General features: G+C 34.3%; 1 protein-coding gene across 1 annotated transcript in view; it reads right to left on the bottom strand.

Annotated features, from left to right (window-relative positions):
* Positions 1-2,288: 2,288 nt before the first annotated feature.
* Positions 2,289-18,331, bottom strand: part of LOC149285178 (rho GTPase-activating protein 15-like) — a 179,609-nt gene continuing 163,566 nt past the window's right edge. Inside the window, exon 14 of the mRNA XM_089495722.1 lies at positions 2,289-2,460. Coding sequence (XP_089351848.1) covers positions 2,289-2,460 — 172 coding nt within the window. The remainder of the gene's footprint in view (positions 2,461-18,331) is intronic.

Here is an 18,331-nt window from a genome sequence, read left to right as displayed (position 1 = left end):
GAATCACAGCAGAGAGAAAGTGTGGTCTTTGTAGTTTAATCAAGATCACAAGACTTGTTTTGAACGTCTGTCATCTTTAATTTTACGGCACTTCATTTCAGAGTGGGACTGGCAGGGTCACATGCAATTAAAACATAGGCAAGATTTGTCTTGTGAAATCTTAACATAAAAAGTAATGTGCTAGTTCATTTTAACTTTTCTTCTGAACTCGGTGAACTCACTAATTACTTCCGTCTTCTTGTCACCTTTTCAATATATCTTACGGGTTTTTTTTTCCGTTTTTTTTTTGCATGAATATATAGAAGTTTAGAATTTTCATATCAAACATACAGTCCGGATAACAAAATGAATCCAAAGGATAAGGAGATTGGAGTTTTTGACGAATGCATTTTAAATACATCTAAGCCCTTCTTAAATTAAGATTTCTATTGGATGAAAAGATAGAAAAAGCCATTAATCTTCTTAACCGGGGCAGGTATGAGCGCAAGAATGGACGACAGATCTCGAAGTTATCTCGTAAATGAAGTTTAGTGTGATATTGGGCAAGAATGACTTCAATTTATCAGTTAGCGAATAAAGGCAGTGTATCAGCTTATACGTTCTTTTGTACCTATACGGCCGGCAGTTCATCCCATTGATGGGTAAATTGCTGGGACCGTTATTAACCTTACTGGTAAGGAGCTTAAAACAATTCATTCAACGCACAATATAGACTTTGGTTTTACGAACCCATCTCTGTTTGCTGTTTCAGGAAATCCCTTTAATATTAAGTCCCAAACTCTTGTGTAATGAATTTTAAACTCAAATCCATAGCAAGAAGCTTTCGGTGGCCCTGTCCACCTGTAGAATTTTTATTTTATTTTTTTTCCCTTAAATTTTTGTTCTTTTTCTTTTTTCTTTCTGCGAATTTCAGTTTATTTTTTTATTTTTTTTTCAGGATCTGGGGATTATTTTTGGACACCTGTCCAAAAGAGTTATGTCTATAGCAATTTCTGTCCCTGGCTTCTAATTAACCTTATTGTATGCAGGAAACAGTCGATTTAATACCTGCATTCTTTCCGTGATGCCAAGTAAAATGAAATCTAGTGTGAAATCTAGTTAGCGTTTGGCTTTTTGAAGTCATTTTGAAGTTTCCAGTTGTGCTGACTGTGACCTTAGAACTGATAGCTCGAAAATATTAATCCTGGTTTATTTTGCATTTCAAATACACAATTTTATTTCAGTGTCTGACCTCACCTGGGTTTTTCTAATGGGATGCGGTTTTACACATTCCTCGCTCGTGTACGCCGAACGGTTTCAAAGAAATTTCCTTTTTAACTTTTTTTTTTCTTCACAGTTTGTCAGAAACAATATTACAATAACCAATGATGAATAAAATGTCAATAAAAATAAACAGAAAAAAAAATCTAGCACTGAGAAAACTTCTGAATGAATGATGTCTATTAGGTTTTTGAATGTGCACAAGGAAAACATTAATTATTGCTTTTTTTAAATGAATTAATAAATTAAAAAAAAATAATAATAATAATTTTGATGTGGAGAAACCCATAGTGACAACTCAAAGGTTTATTTGGCTGACGATGCCCTCCGATGATGTACGTCAGGTTCACGGCTGGATATGCATGGTCGAACCCTACATTTGACGACGTCGGCAACCCCCCCCAGCCCCTGGGCATTTGCCCAGTGTGTGAGATTGCCAGTCCAGGCCTGTGTGTGTGTGCAAATAACAAATTGGCCATTGTGCAAATTCCAAAAACAGGTTTATTATTTATAACAAAAAAAAAATATTGATGTGTTTGTACCATACAAATACTTAAATGTAGAAATATATTTGGGAAATATGAAAAAAAAGAGGTCTGTTGACATATCACAGAATATTATTATATTTTACCCCAGATATATTACCCTTGTGTAAATACATATGCCCCAGATGAATGACTATACCCCCTTACAGAAAACTTTACTCTATGAACGTCAGACAAGAACATGGACTTGTTAACCAGAAAACCAATATAAAAAGTACAAATGAAATAACAAATTGCTGAAAGTTCTCTCTGTACAAATATTAGACATGTAACACGTTTTCAGACATGAATTCAGACGGTATGTACATTTGTACCTGAGAAGTCATTAATTTACCTGAGAAAAAATACATGGTCTCATTATCTCATACCTTTAAATCCTAACAACTATTGGGGTTCTAGAACCATTTAGTCCAGATGTTATGGTTACAACCCAATTTTTTGGTCATTAAATGCCAATTTACTAAAAAAAAAAATGTACGCTTTTTAACAGAAGATATTTTCATATTCCATCAACATCAGCTCAACGATCTGGTTTTGATAAACCATGCATACTGCCATGTTTCCTTTGTCCATTTCAGGTCTTAGGAGCGTGGGTCCAAATACAATTCCTAAGCTTTGTGTTGACATTAGGTTCACAGACGCCTCGATGGTGATCCTATTAAAAAAAAAAAATAATAATAATTATGAATAATAATGTTTCAAAGCTTCATAAAGACATTTCTCTCATCTCATTACTAAATGATACAAAAGAAACAATAAGAAAACAATGTCTTCTAAACATATTATAATAGTGTTGCCTACATTGTAGAAAAAATAATCTGTTTCGATACACGTGCCCATTTATAATACTTTTTTTTCTTGACAAACATGAAATCAGTAGCTTTTATTCGGTATTTTCTTACAAGGCTCAATCAAAATAACTATAATCAGGACAGCCTTATTAGTTTCCAAAAATAAAACATTGTTCTATCAGATGTAAAAGCAGCTAATAATTATTTTGTTCTGGGCCCACGTTACTGGATTGCATATTTAATTTTAACGAAGCTTGGCACTTGTTTTCATTTCAAGTATTTTTTTGTGCATGTGAAATTTTAGGAATTTAGTTGTAGATTTTTTTAAATGCATGATCAATAATATGTTACTTTAAAGGGCAACATCCGTTTTTTGCTTTGATGACATCATAGTAGCCGCTGGAACCGAGAAATTGATTACAGCCACATTGGGTTTTCTTTTGGGTTTTTTCCATATAGGGCCGTGGTTAGTCACCATTTTGTGGTGTTTTCGTTATTTAGTTTTTTATATAATTTAGACAAAAAATATTGTCTAAATTTGTCTTGCCCAGCGGAAAAATTATTTTGGACTGTATTGTTTTGAACGTGTAAAAAACATCCATATTGTCCAAGTATGCTCTTAAGTCCTAGAAAAAAAAGGACTTTAGGGAAGAAAAATGAAAAAAGGGACTGCCCCACCAACATCGGGATACCTGGAAGGTACTTTACTATTTCCTAAAGTGGTATTATTACGATCGCCCATCTTTAAGTTCATCCCTTACTTTAAATGTTTTATTCATTTTAATAAATACAATGTTTCAAGCCATTATATGTTTCTTGGCAAATAGCCGAGCCATTGGCGTCCTCCTTGCACATACCAGAGCTTGATTTTTGTTTACCCAGTAAGTACCTGGTAAGTGACCACCAGATGAAAACATTGCAGTTATTTCTTGTACCAATAACCTGTGTTACTCCGACTCGCATACGCCACCCAAAGAAAGCTAATAGTTAAGTGGAATGTAAACATGGATAGTTTAACACACAAAGCATAATTACACACATATTTGTTTTCTGGCTGACCTAAGCAGTGAAGTTCTGAGGCCTTCTTGACGTTCTAAGTTCCTGCCAACCTGTATGCCAGTAATCTTTGGGAAACTATACCAGCGTTCAGTCAAACCTGATTATAAGAACTGCTACAAATAAACTCCCTGAAACGCAGCCACGATCGTCATCACTTTCCCTCTGAAGAAACACACAACCCTACGTTACTTTGAGCATTTCTGTCCGATAAATAGTAACGTGGGATGTCATTGAAGAAAAGTGAGATTTGTTCCATATTTGTTCCTGAAAACTTTGAATTCCTCAATGATAAGGAGGTCACGATCATAAGGGACCCAGGTTGTCCTTCCTAGGACAAATGGACCATCCTTACCCCCAGAACTAATGGACCCTAAGAGGAGCCCTGTCCTGATACATGATCCACTTTTAAAATAGACATATGAAAAGTACATTTGGATTGTTTTTACGGTCTATTTTATTGCGTTGTTTGAAAAGTTCTAATCCCTATTCATAGGTAAGCTACATAAGGTTCAAGACTTAACAGAGAAGACCTATTCGGCCCATTTAGTCCGCGTGTTTCTATTGTTTCTATTGCTGTAAAGACTTAAACCTTAATCAGTCCTTGGACTCGTGTTAGATTCAGGATCTTAAATAGATTCATACAAGTTTTATGTTCGTTCCTAACTGCCGTGACGCATTTCTTGTATGTGAATTAGCATAATATATTAAAAGAATACCGAATCAGCCTGATTGTGGTCACCCAGTTATAGGACAATCCCCATCATTTGGATAATGTAGAAACAGAAAAGGACATTTGGGATAAACGCAAGGCTTTTTTTCCACCCAACAAGACACTAACAATAACCAGTTGTTCCTATTGACATACATTTAATACCAATAGATTATATTCGTATTACTGTTGTTTTTTTATTGCTGTAATTGTTATGTCCAATTAAACATCTTGAAAAATTGTATTTTACAGCTTATTATTTTAAGAACTCAAACAATCATTTGTTATTTCCCGTTATCCCTTTTTTCGCTATGACTATAGATTTTCCCACAATGTATTTACATTTTTTTGAATTTAACTAAGATTTATTCTTATCGAAATAATCCCGCTTATCTGAGATGGTTCTTGACTACATGAAAAGCCCAATATCTGTATCTTTCCTTGAGCACATAGTTGTTAAATCCTGGATGACTGGATGGGCCAAGATTTAGATGTTTCTGTGAGCTGAATCAAGTCGAAACAGAATTCCTTTATAACTACAGAGATACATTGTGTTACAATAATATAATGTGGGGCCATTTCTAACACAATATTGGTTCTTCATGAAACAAGTTAAATATGGAAAGTTTGTTAAATGTAATAAAATGTGTCAACCATAACAGGTATTAAAAAGATTGAGATGGTAGAACACAGTAGGGATGGACATCTATTGATGATTATATACACCAAATTTTTCAAGATGGAGCTTAGACATATGAGCACAGCTTATTCCACTGCTTAAAGCACTCATTACCTGGGATGGTTTAAGGGATTCCTCTTTGGTCGAACACATAGATTTTTGTTACCAAGAATGCTTTATGCACTAAAGAACATGAAGTCTACAGGCTAATTTCTGGTGATCCAAGTTGATGACAAGTTAAGAATTGAAAGAGGATCTGTCCTTGGAATGGAGGATCTTACTGATGACATGCTGAAGTTATTGATGACTTAGAACCTTCTCACCTGAAGGCCACATGAAGCCCATCTCTAGGCTGAAATGCTAGAGTAATGCTAATGTTTTCTGTTGGGTGATCAGAAAGATCACTGAAGTTAGTTAACCTTTCTTGCTTCTGTTGCTTGCCACTACATGGTGACGGAATCCTGATGGTAGTTGGAAAAGCATGAGATAACGCCCCAAATTGTTTATAAACTAGTGATGATTCTCAGAAGCTTCTCGCCATGTCATTGGTTCTTTGACAGCGGCCCTAAAAATATCCTAGAACCAAAACTGTGCTAAAACAAAATACATTTTATCACTCAAGTCTTGGTATATAATCCACATGTGTCTACTGTCGATTCCCCAAAGCAGAGAGCTTATAGAAGAATGGAACCTGGCATTACATCAAGATCAATCCCGCCTATGAAGAGTCAACCACAGGGAGCCACTTCCAAAGAAGGGTTGAGCTGGCCCTGTCTTATGCATTGTTCAATCTATGAGGTCACTTTCAAGAAATTTCACTGATTTAATGAAACTTTTTAGTCCGGCCAAACTTTTCTTGAAGCAACTTTCCAAAGTAAAATGAAGTTATGGAGTCGAAACCACAATTTTGCTTCCAGCTCCTACTGTAGTGAATAAACCCCAACATAACGCAAAATGTTTCAACAATCAAACAAATAAATAACAATCGGCATGATCTGCCATAAGCAGTTGGCCATTTAGCTGACAAACTTACATTTATTTAATTTAAAATAAAGAAAATTTATGGTAAAAAAAAAAAAAGCATACATACATTTTGAGCAGCGAAATCCAGAATTAAAGTTTGTAACTTTTATGTATAAACAGCATTTTCTAAGACATAAAACGACAATGTAACAGCTTGTGCTATTGCACACAGAGGAGGTGGAATCACTTTCATTGTGGTTTATATCATTTTTCCAATAGATTTGTTTTATTGCGCAACTGCAAAACATTTGAACCATGCCAATGCAAATCCAGCTGTTGTTTAAAAGCATGGACGGATTCGATTTTTACGTCTCGTTTTGGTTACTTTTAACCCCGAGGACTTGAATTATCATACAGAACCATAGTCATAAAATGATTCATATAATATCAGAAAGGCCAATGCTACTTTATATCAAAGCCAGATAGCAGAGGAAAGCTCCGTAAATTCAAAACTCTCGAACCTATCTGACTTTTTCCATACAAAATCTAACGCCACGTTCGAAAGACAGGACTCTACCAGCCTCTACCACTTCTGCTGGGATACTGTTCCACTTATCGGTTCTACATTTGTTTAAACAAAGTAGCATAACAATGTAAACTTAAAAAAAGTCCATCTCATTAACATATGATCAAAACATTAAATTTGAATTTATTTTTTAATTGTTAAATATCAGCAAGTTTTTTTACCATAGTATTATACTAAATAATACAAAAGTAATAATAATAAATAAAATACACCAAAATGGGAAGATAATATTAAAATAATTTTAAAACTAAATTTTTTAGTATTCATTATAAAAACTAAAGCATTTTATGAGGTTTTACTCAAATTGAAATGTTAATTTCAATGTAGTCTCTACATGTATATTATATATATATATATATATATATATATATATATATATATATATATATATTGAACGAGCCTAAGAAAAATAAAATAAAAAGCCACTGCCGTATGGTTGAGCGCTCTCTCTGTACATGTGTGAACAAGTGAAAGCAACGCCAGGAAAGAAAAAAAATCCAACTTCATCCAAAACTGACTCATATAATTTAAGTCAAAATACAATTGAGCGTTGTCATGACAAAATGATAAGTGCATGAAACTAAATGAAACAAAGTGTGATAAATTAAGCCAAACTATTAAAGCCAACTGGTCTAAAGCAGTGAAAAACGTAGTGGAGTTTGATTCATTCTTAAATGGCGGTAGCATAAAAACTATCATATAATAGTTTAGGAAGGAAAGTGCAGTTAAAAAAAAGGACCAGAAGCAGATCTGGATTCCTCCAGAAGCACTACAAAGACTGACACTGAAAATAGTCACAAAAATCATTGGTTGCTCTCATTTTCTTGTGGAAGAGATCCTACAAATTAGGGGTGTGAAGTAGATTAAGATACTAAATTAGTCGAACTCAGTAAAATTAACGGTGGGGGAACAAAATGGCAGACAAGTTGTGATGTATAAAAAACAGGAACTGGACCCAAGTCTTTCCCAAAAGGTTCCTCCATGGTCGTCCTCCTCATGGTCATCATGGTCACTATGGAGGCTGTGTGGGCTACACACAATGGTTCTCAGTAGGGCAATATGTCCTTAGTTATGGGGCAGAGTGGTGCCCATTGGAGCTACCTCCCTTGGCCTAGTTAGCCTAGACCAGAATATGCCACTGGGTAGGGTAAGTCATGTGCTTATAATTAGTCTAGATCTTTAAGGTGACACTGCTTTAGGTAAATTGGACTTCCTATCTGCCCCAGGCCTAATGAAGCCCAAGGAGGCAGCTCTGTACTGGCTACTTGCCACTCCGGGCAAATGCCCGTTACGTCTCTGGCCAACAGTGCCACATACCCACCGGTGACACCTGCTGCAGTGTGTGGACCCTGGCTGGATATGCCTGGTCACACATTACGTGGGCATTAAAAGGTAGCGTGCGGCGGGGCATATCCAGTCGTCGTCTGCCCTTTCATCATCGGACTTAAAGTGTTTGTCCAGTCCGGCCCCGAAAACACCTTTTTTTCCCCCACAAAATATTTTTATGTTTTATTAATATTTTTTTTACATTTTGTTTTACATTTTGTTCCTAATTTTAAATTCTGCCCATTCTGAAAAAGTTCTGAAAAGTCTCTTTTGCGTAGAAGATACTTGTTTCAACTGAAATTTCCTTTTATGAGATTACAGCACATCACATGCTTTCATACATAAAAATGTCAGATTCTAGATATTCCGTTTATCCGAACCCGGAAAACAGCTGCATTTCATTTATCAGACTCTTTTGAGATGCCTAAAAAAAAAAAATGAACGCATTATTTAACTGGTTTAATTAATTTTGAGGTGCCAATGGCGAAAATAAATAAAAATATGATGAAGCAATATCGCAGTGATTCATGGTTTCGACGTCTGCAAATACATAGGAGACAAAAAGAATTAGTAAAATAAATTATATTAAATTGGCTAATTGATTCCAGGCGACTAAAAAATGCAGGTGGGATGCGAAATGAGGAATGATAATGAAAACCTATAAATCAACGGTGACAATTGCAATGCTTATGTTTAAAAGCTACCTGTAATCACACAAAAATGGATTAATTCATTAATTGCTTTTTTTTTAAAGGACTATAAACCCCATCACTCTCAGCAAATGATGGCTGATAATGGCAGGTATAATCCCCAGGTAGAAAACCTCAATTTAACTCGTTTTCCAGCGTAAAACTATTTCATAGTCCCTGACTCTGGCAATTAGGGAATTATAACTCCCATGGGGAGGATGGGGATGATGGGAGTTGTGACCCGCAGCGGCAGTTGTGCGGGAAGTAGTCCGTCCTTGCTGATCGGCAAAAAAGAAGCCGGATCTTTTTTGTGTGTTCACGGGGAAAGGCTGTACTTAATCCAATGTGACAGGCAGTGCCAAAGATGCCAGTGGTAATTAATTAGCACTTAATTTAGACCACAGAACAACGGGATATAGGGATTGGTGTTCAGCGCCATTCTCCCCTAGGCTCTGTTGTACGAGGGTCAGGAGTTTGTCTGTTGTGTTGAAGGTCAGTAAATAAATTGGCAGAATACAATGACGCTCCACTTTCATGATAGATATCCCTCACCCCTATAAATGCTTTTGGCAGCCGGCTTCTGAAATGAAACTGTGATATTTTTTTTAATGTAGAATTACAAATAAGGTGGAGATGAATGGAAAAAAATGTAAATACATAAAAGGGATTTAATAAAGAACAGAGGGGGGGGAGTTTATTTCAAAGAACGAGAACTAAAATGAGAGGATTAGAGGCAGTTTTACTTTACTGTGAGGGTGGTAGATAGGTGGACCAGCATCCCAGCCGAATAGTAAAGGGATTTAAACATGCACGGAATAGGCATATGGCTATCCTGGTTCTAAGAGGAATTTCTAATTTATTTGTTAATTTCCTAAAAGAGGTCTGCATTAAATATATATATATATATATATATATATATATGATATATATATTATATATATATCATATATATCATATATATATATCTCATATCTCTCCTATATATATATCAAATATATGATATATATATATATATATATATATATATATATATATATAATATATACACCTTTAATACGTAATAATATATAAAACATTAATTGTGTGCAAATATTTTTACACCAAAAAAGTACTAGTATTACATGTAAAAAGTGTTGTGTAGAAACATGCTCGTACCTGATTTTTTTTGTAAAGTACATTCACATCCAAACATTTATTCTGCTTCAGGATTTATGATATATCGGTCCAACATATTTCCCATGATATTAAAAATTGCTACAGACGCAAATAGTGCTTTTTTTTGTTAAACAGACAGAATTCCTTTGAATAAAAGTTTGCTTATGTCTATAGCAAAGTTATTATAATCATATCAAACAAGCATAACCTGATTCAAATTTTTGAATATTTTAAAATGCGGAATGAGGGCAAGAAAAATAAACACCAGATTGTATGTTTTCAAGGATAAAAAAAGGTAGAGTGGAAAAAGCTGCTTTTTCTTGACCACAGTGTCATACTCTGCGTTTATAACTGCATATTGAATCCAGGCAATGCAGACAAGAGGAAGACTGCTGGCTCCATGCTATTATTCAGCATGCCACAACAAAGACTAACGTAAAAAAAATTATAAAAAAAACTTTTTTTAACCATGAACTTTTACAGATGTATTTAAAACACCATTTTTTTCCATTTGATGTGCTGTTTCTGTATAATGCTCAAACTATTATAAATGTGTACCCCGATAACACCAAAAAATGTAAGATATATGTCTCAAAACTATTGTGTGCACCAAATCCAGTGTCTAGATGAGTATTTGGGAACACGTTATCGCCCCAGTAAGACCAAGGACATCGGAAATCGCCAACATTCCGATCCGCGGAATGCTTAGAATGTTGTAAAATAAACAATAATGCGTTGAGTCCACCCAAGTTGACTCTTAATATTAGGTGGTCCCCTCTTAGGTGGTCACATCTCATTCAGATATAAATGTCAGGCTTCCAATATTATTGTGTTGCTTATAAAATGTAATTTTTTTTGCTGACAACTTGGATTTTGGCCGATTGGAAGATTCCAATATGGCCACTCGAACGTCCTTTTATCAATGACAGAAGCAAAGTTGGTGGTCTACATCTTTCTAACTTTTATGGAGGATATGGTTCATAACAGCCCAAAAATAATCACGGCTTGCTCTCCCTTGCTCGTTCTCGTTATGAGTTATTAGTGGAAATATAGATCTTTAGAGGTAAAAGTCGTAAGGAACAATTCCTCGTCACTTCAACATGTGCTGTGCAGAGCTGGCCCGCTTTTAGAAGGCGCGGGGAACAAACATTTCACATTCACAGATGCTGCTAATTTGGTGTGGTTTGGAGTATAATTTAGATCAAAAAGATCCATGTAAATGAGTCAGAATTTCTTAATTAGGTGCTTTTAGAGAGAGAGAGAGAAAAAAAAGTCTTGGACCACATCAGTAGGTGGGGGTGTGGCGCCCACAATTCTGGAGTCTTTCCTTTGGGTACAATTCAATATCATTTAGGCACATTTTTTTTTCTTCTCATTTTTGAGGCACAATAATAAAATCTGCAGATGGTAGAGACATAACGACGCTACTTCAGAAGAATTGCATAAAACGCAGTCTTTTTTTTTGGCTTACGCCTTCTTCTAGGTCACTCTGTTGTGAGTTAGCAGTTTCTTACATTTGACTGCCAGATTTTTGTTCCTATTAGAATTGGGGCGCTTTCCAGTCTACAATCTCCTCCTTAATTTTCCAAGTGGTATTTGTTTATAAGGATTCCCAGATCTTTTTACAGCCGGCCAATATACTGTCACAATACTAATTATGAAACTAGCAACCGAAAAAATTTATTTTAATCAAAATACAAGATTATGCATTGTTTTCCTAGCGCGCATGCTGCGGTACAAAAATGTATTTTTAGTCATTTGCATTTTAAAGATTCCTAACCCCTCTCATACACTTATAGATAAATATATATTTATCATAACACTATTTCATGTAAAAATTCCATATATTTTTGCTTATAGGCCCAAAACGTATAAGAGCGCGTGAACAATTTTACCTGCGCAGAATAGAGTTTGCTAGATTTTTTGCATCTATGATTGAGAGGAAGGTATAAGGAGTTAAAAGAGAAAGATCAAGGGAAAAAAAGAACTAGGAATGGAAAAGATAATAAATTATCACAAGAAAATAACTATTTACAAAAGATAATGGTATTGTAAACACGCATTCATCATAGATGCTTGAAATTCATGTAAAAAGGTTTTTTTTATTAGCAATCTTGGTTGAAAGCTTATAGTTAGCAATATAATATTCAGTAGCCATACTTAAAAACATATATTATGGAAATATTATAGTGTTTTTAGATAGTTTTAAAGATGGAGATAGGGAAGAGTATTTTAGATTTTTTTTAGATTAGTTTTTTATATATATTTAGATTTTGCCGATATTTCATTTCAGGCACTTTTAAGTTTGAGTTCTTTTAGAAGATTTGTATGAATTTTAATTTAAATGAAAATTGTTAATTTGTACAAATGTCTGAAAACGAGGAAGGATCCCAACCAAAGGAAAAAACATACCAGAGAGCTCTGAATTTTCCTTGCATTTTGTTGTTTTTTCCACTCTCACTCACTTTTATTCATAATTTGTCAGCCATTATTGAAAATATAATTTAACCCAGAAGAGCATCGCAATCAATTCCCAATCTATTATTATTTGTTTTGGTTTTTCTGGTGTTCCTGACTCAGAAGATCACAGCCTCCTTGGCTTTATCATATTGAATACATTTTTATTTGAAAATAAAAAATATATTTTTGAAATTTTAAAGAAAAAGAGAAAATATGAATGTCAGCCATTTTCAATGATATAATTTAACCAGTTTGGGGGGGTAAAACATCCCGATCAGTCCGCAACTCAATCATAAAAGCTAAAGGAACTCGCTACATCAGCTTGCCAATACCCCAGATGCGGAAGATGGATCTTTTCTCTTTTTTTCTCTTGTTTTCTCTTTTTTCCATGCTAGACATCTGGGTTCAGCAATTTCCATTCAAAGAAGAAGAAGCAGCAGATAGGGAGTGGTATACTCTACCATCACCACCAATCTCTTCGTGCAATTGTAACAAAAGAAAAATAGATGCCTAATAGTTGAAGAGAAGCCTATAATTTGTTTGGAAAAAGTCCAACTCTTTTCTTATTTTACACAAAAAAAGAACAATTTCATTTTCCTTTCAAAACTGGTTTCATTTTTTTTTTTAAACCAACAGAAAATGTTTGTGTTACAGATAAAATAAATAACTTTTTTTTTTTATCCTTGGGGTGATCTCCAGCCTATTCTTGCGATGGAGTTCATACAGGTTTGATAATTGTTTGTGCAATCAAACTGAATAACCAATGACTGTTTAATAATTTTCTGTATGGCTACTAGTTTTTTCTGTAAAATGCTGTAAAATTAAAAATAATTTAATAAATGATGTTAAAAGGGAAGACTAAGTTATATCGATCTGTATGGCTTGGGCAAGAGAAGAGAAAGGGGAGATGTGATAGAAACATTTAAGTAAGATTTAACAAAGCACAGGAAGAAAAAGAGGATAAATGCTAGAACGAGAAGTCATAATCTAAATCTAGAGGGTCTGGGGCAAATATATAGTAAATAAGTAGAATATACTTCTAGCAGAAGTGGTAATACGATGACCAAGACGAAGGACTGAGTATGGTTTGAGTCAGATGGCCAGAACGGTTCTTATCTGCCATCAAATTCTATGTTTCTATAGCTAAAAAATAAATTCAGAATTTTCATTCTACTGAGTCTACTGGTCGAATTAAATGTGATCCTGGAGCAAAATAGTCTTATCACTACAGTAACCGGCAGAATGGTCTAATCAATAAAGGGTTTCCATCGGCCGCCATGATGAGAAGACTACCTTTTAAAGTTCTAGAATGGAAAGACATTCACAAACATTTCTTTAATCTTTTGAGTTTATCCATGGCAGCTGGCAGCCTGAGGCAACAACACCTGCCCTTTTTGTAACTATTGCTAGCTCCCTCAGCGGCTTGAAGCCAGAGAACATAAACAGAAGAAGGTCTCTTGTCTGGGTTTATCTACCAACACTGCTCGGTACTTTCAAGTGGTTACAAAGGCTGGGCTTGGGGCTTGATTCCTTGGCCATTAAAAGGTTTCACTTAAAGACTCACTCAATGATATGAAAACTATGGTTTTTCCCTGACTCCAGGAAATAAAATGAAAAATGACATCAGGATGAAGACATGGAATGTGGTGATGTGAATTGCATTAGATGAAGAACACTGGGACAGAGACAATGACTACTTGGCATCCCTTACAAAAACCAACTGCTCTTACTGACCTCTTAATAGTGGTGTAGAATTGTACCTTGTTATCAGTGGAAAGAAAGTAAGAAAATACAATGATACCTTGCATTCATTTACAAGTTATTGAGACGTAATCATCTTCGTTTCTGGTATAATTTGTCTTCAACTGGGTCAATCCTAGACAATTGTTTTGTTTCTAGTTGAATTTCACTGAATTGATATGGTTTTTCAAACCTGTATAACTATGTAACATTTCATGAACCTATAAAATTTGTACATTTTGCATGTTTTGGCAATAACGTTTATTTGTTATGTCATGACAGCGGTAGGACTTTGCCAGAAAATGGGAAGAAGATCAGTTTAGCAGCTGGAGAAAGGAGACGTTCCACCATTTCTACATGGTGGATTGATACTCACTGGTGGATGTGAGGACTCGATGCTGCCCTCACATGGTGGTGCGAGTGACGAACACTTTCATTGGACATCGACAGTGCATCGTAGAGTTTCTATCGTAGAATTAATGTTGATACATGTAACATGCTGGCAAATTTCTCTTACTTTCTGTATAATGAATACGTACCAGGGCATTTATTATCTGCATATTGTGTCCGAGTGGTTATGTGCATGAATGTATCAAGTGAGTTTTGGCCAAGTATGGTCTAAGGTGAAAGGGAAGTGGAGGATTCCATTAGTCATGTTCTATGTGCTACTTTGATTTTCATAAATCAAACTAATGAATAAAAATCAGTATAAATCAGATTATACATCATACATACAGTTTATAAATTAGCAAAAAAAAAACAAAAAACTAAATGGATTTTTTATTAGCCAAAAATGATTTTTGGCAAAACATAATCAAACCTGATAACTCTGTGTAGTGTGTGCGTTCTTCTTTTAAAATATAATATAAGAGAACAATATTTATGGCTCATCATAATTTTGCTTGTTTGATTTAATACATTTTTCCCATACATAACTGCAAAATAACAGAATGGCTACATAGTAAAGTGTAATTTAATACAAGCCTTGACTCACAGTTATGGCAAAGGATAAAATAAAGCATTTTTTTTATTGCAATAGATAAGAAAAATAACGCCTTAAATATTTATCAGCCTTTGATAAAAGTTGGCAGTGTACATTTACTTCCATATTAGATTTCTATTTCTAGTTCTAAAACGCAGGATACCTCCAGGTAATGTCACTCTCAATAACTAATGGCATAGTGTGACTTCACATGTTAGCAGCACGGCTACCGAGTGTTTATAAAACTGCAAAATCCAGTTATTTTTAATCAAGTTGAGAATTCTTTATTTACACACATAGAATTCATATTTACCTGTGCCAGAGGTAAAATACAAAGTTAAATGTAACACATTAGAACCATTTTATCACGACAAGTGTGAAATGTTTACTGATGCCAAGGACTCTTAACTTATCATCAGAAGTGACGGTGCTATTACTTTATCTATATTTACTAAATAAATATTGAACTAATTAATTACATATGTATATGTAAATAATTATATCAGTATTTACTAAATAAATATTGAATTACTTAATTACATATGTATATGTGAGTAATTATATAAATAGCACTGCCACAGGAGCCAAAGGAAAAATATATGACAAAAACAAAATAATACATTCTAGAATAAAATTGTAATTATATATATATATAATTTTATTTTTATTTTCATTATTTTTTTTAGAGGCAAACCTAACAAATAAATATGTTTTAATTTTTTTTAAAAAAAGGCAGATTAAAACAGAAATACACAATTACTGTGCATGATTAATTGCTGTAATATGATCATCAATATAGTTGGCACCCGCCATGTAATTATGTATATGAACTGAATCAATAGAAATGCCATGACAAAATAATCAATGTTTTAAATATACCGTATTATATTATTGACAAAGATCCAACATAAATTTACTGCAAGAAAGGGTATGCATGTTATCAATGTTTCATTCAGAGAAAAACAAAAACATAAAAAATGCTTTTATAATTAAAAGTAGCTTGACATGGAATATATTTTTTGGAAATTGTAAACTCATTCTTGTATTTATAGGAGATAATGGGTGAGCAGGTCATTGAGATCCAACCATTCCGGTGACATTAGGATCTGGAATGTATTTAAAATGCAAAACTCCCAAGGATATTCACTGCGTAGTTAGCACAATTTATATAGGAAATTAATAGAAGTTTAATTAATACAATAGCAAGGTAAATACAAAGTAAGGACATCATACTTCTATTTAGGTAAAATACAGGTATGGAGTGAACACGTGGAAGTAAGTTGCAGGCATCCATTATTTTGTGGAAATGGTAAAGTTTCCATAAGAACTAATTACTAATTTTTATTTGTGTACATTAGGAATCCAAGGCTGAGCCAGGATAAAGATTTAATTTTATTAATTTGCTCTTTTAATAAATGGAACTCATCACCATTACATAGCACGGTATTTATTTTTAAAAATACGTCTTCCAAGGGTCTTGGCCAACTTTAAAGCTAAAAGAACTTTTATTCAGAATTCAACAGAACCTTAACATTTTATTTTAATTTGTGTCCACAGTATTAACTATTCCATTGTGTTCAATACGTCTTTCTCTGTTCTTATGTTTTTAGCATGTCTCATACAAGGTTTAGCTCAAGCAGGTGATCTCTTCAGTTTGGAAGTTTCAAATAATAATAATAAAAAAGAGAGAAATGGAATGAAAGATGCCTGAGGATGCTGACCCTTTAACAAACCATTCAATCATGCAGCGAGGGGTTAAATGAACTTTAAAAGATATTTAGGAGGAAATAAAATCATTACTTGCACCATGTGTTGATTTCTTCATTTCCCTTCAAAGTGGCCCACAGCAGGCTCCAATTAGAGTGTGACTCTGTGAGGTAATGGAGTTTAGCCACACTTTGATTGGATCCTGCTGCTGGTTGTAGACTCCGCGAAGAAAAAAATATCGATAAATGCTGTGCACAACTTTAATATCCGAGCATGATGCCCCCACCCCTCCTGCTCTTAAATACCTGTTACAAAATATCCAGTTAAAGGGGCAAAGACGAAAAAGACACATATACCTTGTGTGACTTTGTAACTGTTGTCTTGGAGACACTTGGAAACATTTTAATCATTTCTTTCCTCCCAATGTTGCACTTTTATTAAAGGTCATAACACATAGATTTCCCCATATCGTGTTGTTGAGATGACATTAAAATGAACCAATCGTGGAAGGAAAACTTTGTATTAACAAGTAGAATGAAGCTGATCAACTTTTTAAAGTTGAGGAATGGGTTCCAATCAGAAGCTTAGTTAAAGGGTGTAAAGACTTTCCAATTATTGAGATAATACAATGGAACCTAATACTTCCTTAGGGCCACACATGGACAGGGTAATAGCATTAAAATCTCTTATGTTGTATTAAAGGGAGGCTATCAAGTATCTTATTATCACTGAACCACATTTTTATACCTATGGAACATATTAATCATCACTTTTAAGTATAATATACTGCATTTATTTCTATGCTGTGGAATGTTGAGGCTACCATGGAAGACAACTAAGTTTAAGACGGTATCTCCTTGTAAGAAAAAGTTATACTTTTGCTTTAGGCACTGGGGTTAGAGGGATGGTGCAGTCAATTTGTGACATGTTGATAGCTATTCGTTTAGCTTAATAAGGCAATTGGAAAAAAAAAAAAAATATTTCCAGAACTTAAGCTATAACACATTTCCACTGTTTATAATCTCATTTCTTTGAAGGCTACAAAACACTGGATAAACTCACACACTATATGTCCAAAAGTATGTGGACATCCATTGTTAACAGGTGTATAAAATCAAGCACATAGGCAGCTATCTCCATAGACAAACAAGAAAGACATACATGAAAGACATTAGCGGAAGAAATAGGGACAAATGGATTTGGGGAGGACAGAGGTCTGACTCTTCTAAATAGGAACAACAATTAGAAAATATTTTTGATACTACCTTAACACAAGAAAATCTTATTAAACAACATCTGGCCATATAGTCTGCTAAATCAGTGAGTCCAAGAAGTATGTTACTACTTCCTACTTGGGCATACAGTACAGTAGGATTCCAATGGAATCATCAGCGATGGGTCATGACAAATGACCGGGCTTGTTTAATAATAGAAGACAATCTACTTATATTATAGTTTGTTCAAATAGCATTTATAATAAATTTTCCTCCTGCAAAAAATATTCTCCACATCCGTCCAGAATCCAAGAAGTTGAGTAGGTTTAAAAATGCACAAAGCGCCCCAACCAATAACCAAAGCAGGTGAATGATAGGAAGTATAATGGCATGGAGTGCCACAAACTGCAAATGTAGATGTGTCATGCTATTAGGTGGAATGTGCTATACAAAATTATTGAAACAT

The sequence above is a fragment of the Sceloporus occidentalis genome, unplaced genomic scaffold (assembly GCF_023333645.1).
Source record: "Sceloporus occidentalis isolate IW3139 unplaced genomic scaffold, rSceOcc1.0.p SCAF_83, whole genome shotgun sequence".
Taxonomy (NCBI): Eukaryota; Metazoa; Chordata; class Lepidosauria; order Squamata; family Phrynosomatidae; genus Sceloporus; species Sceloporus occidentalis.
This window is presented reverse-complemented; position numbering and strand designations above follow the sequence as displayed.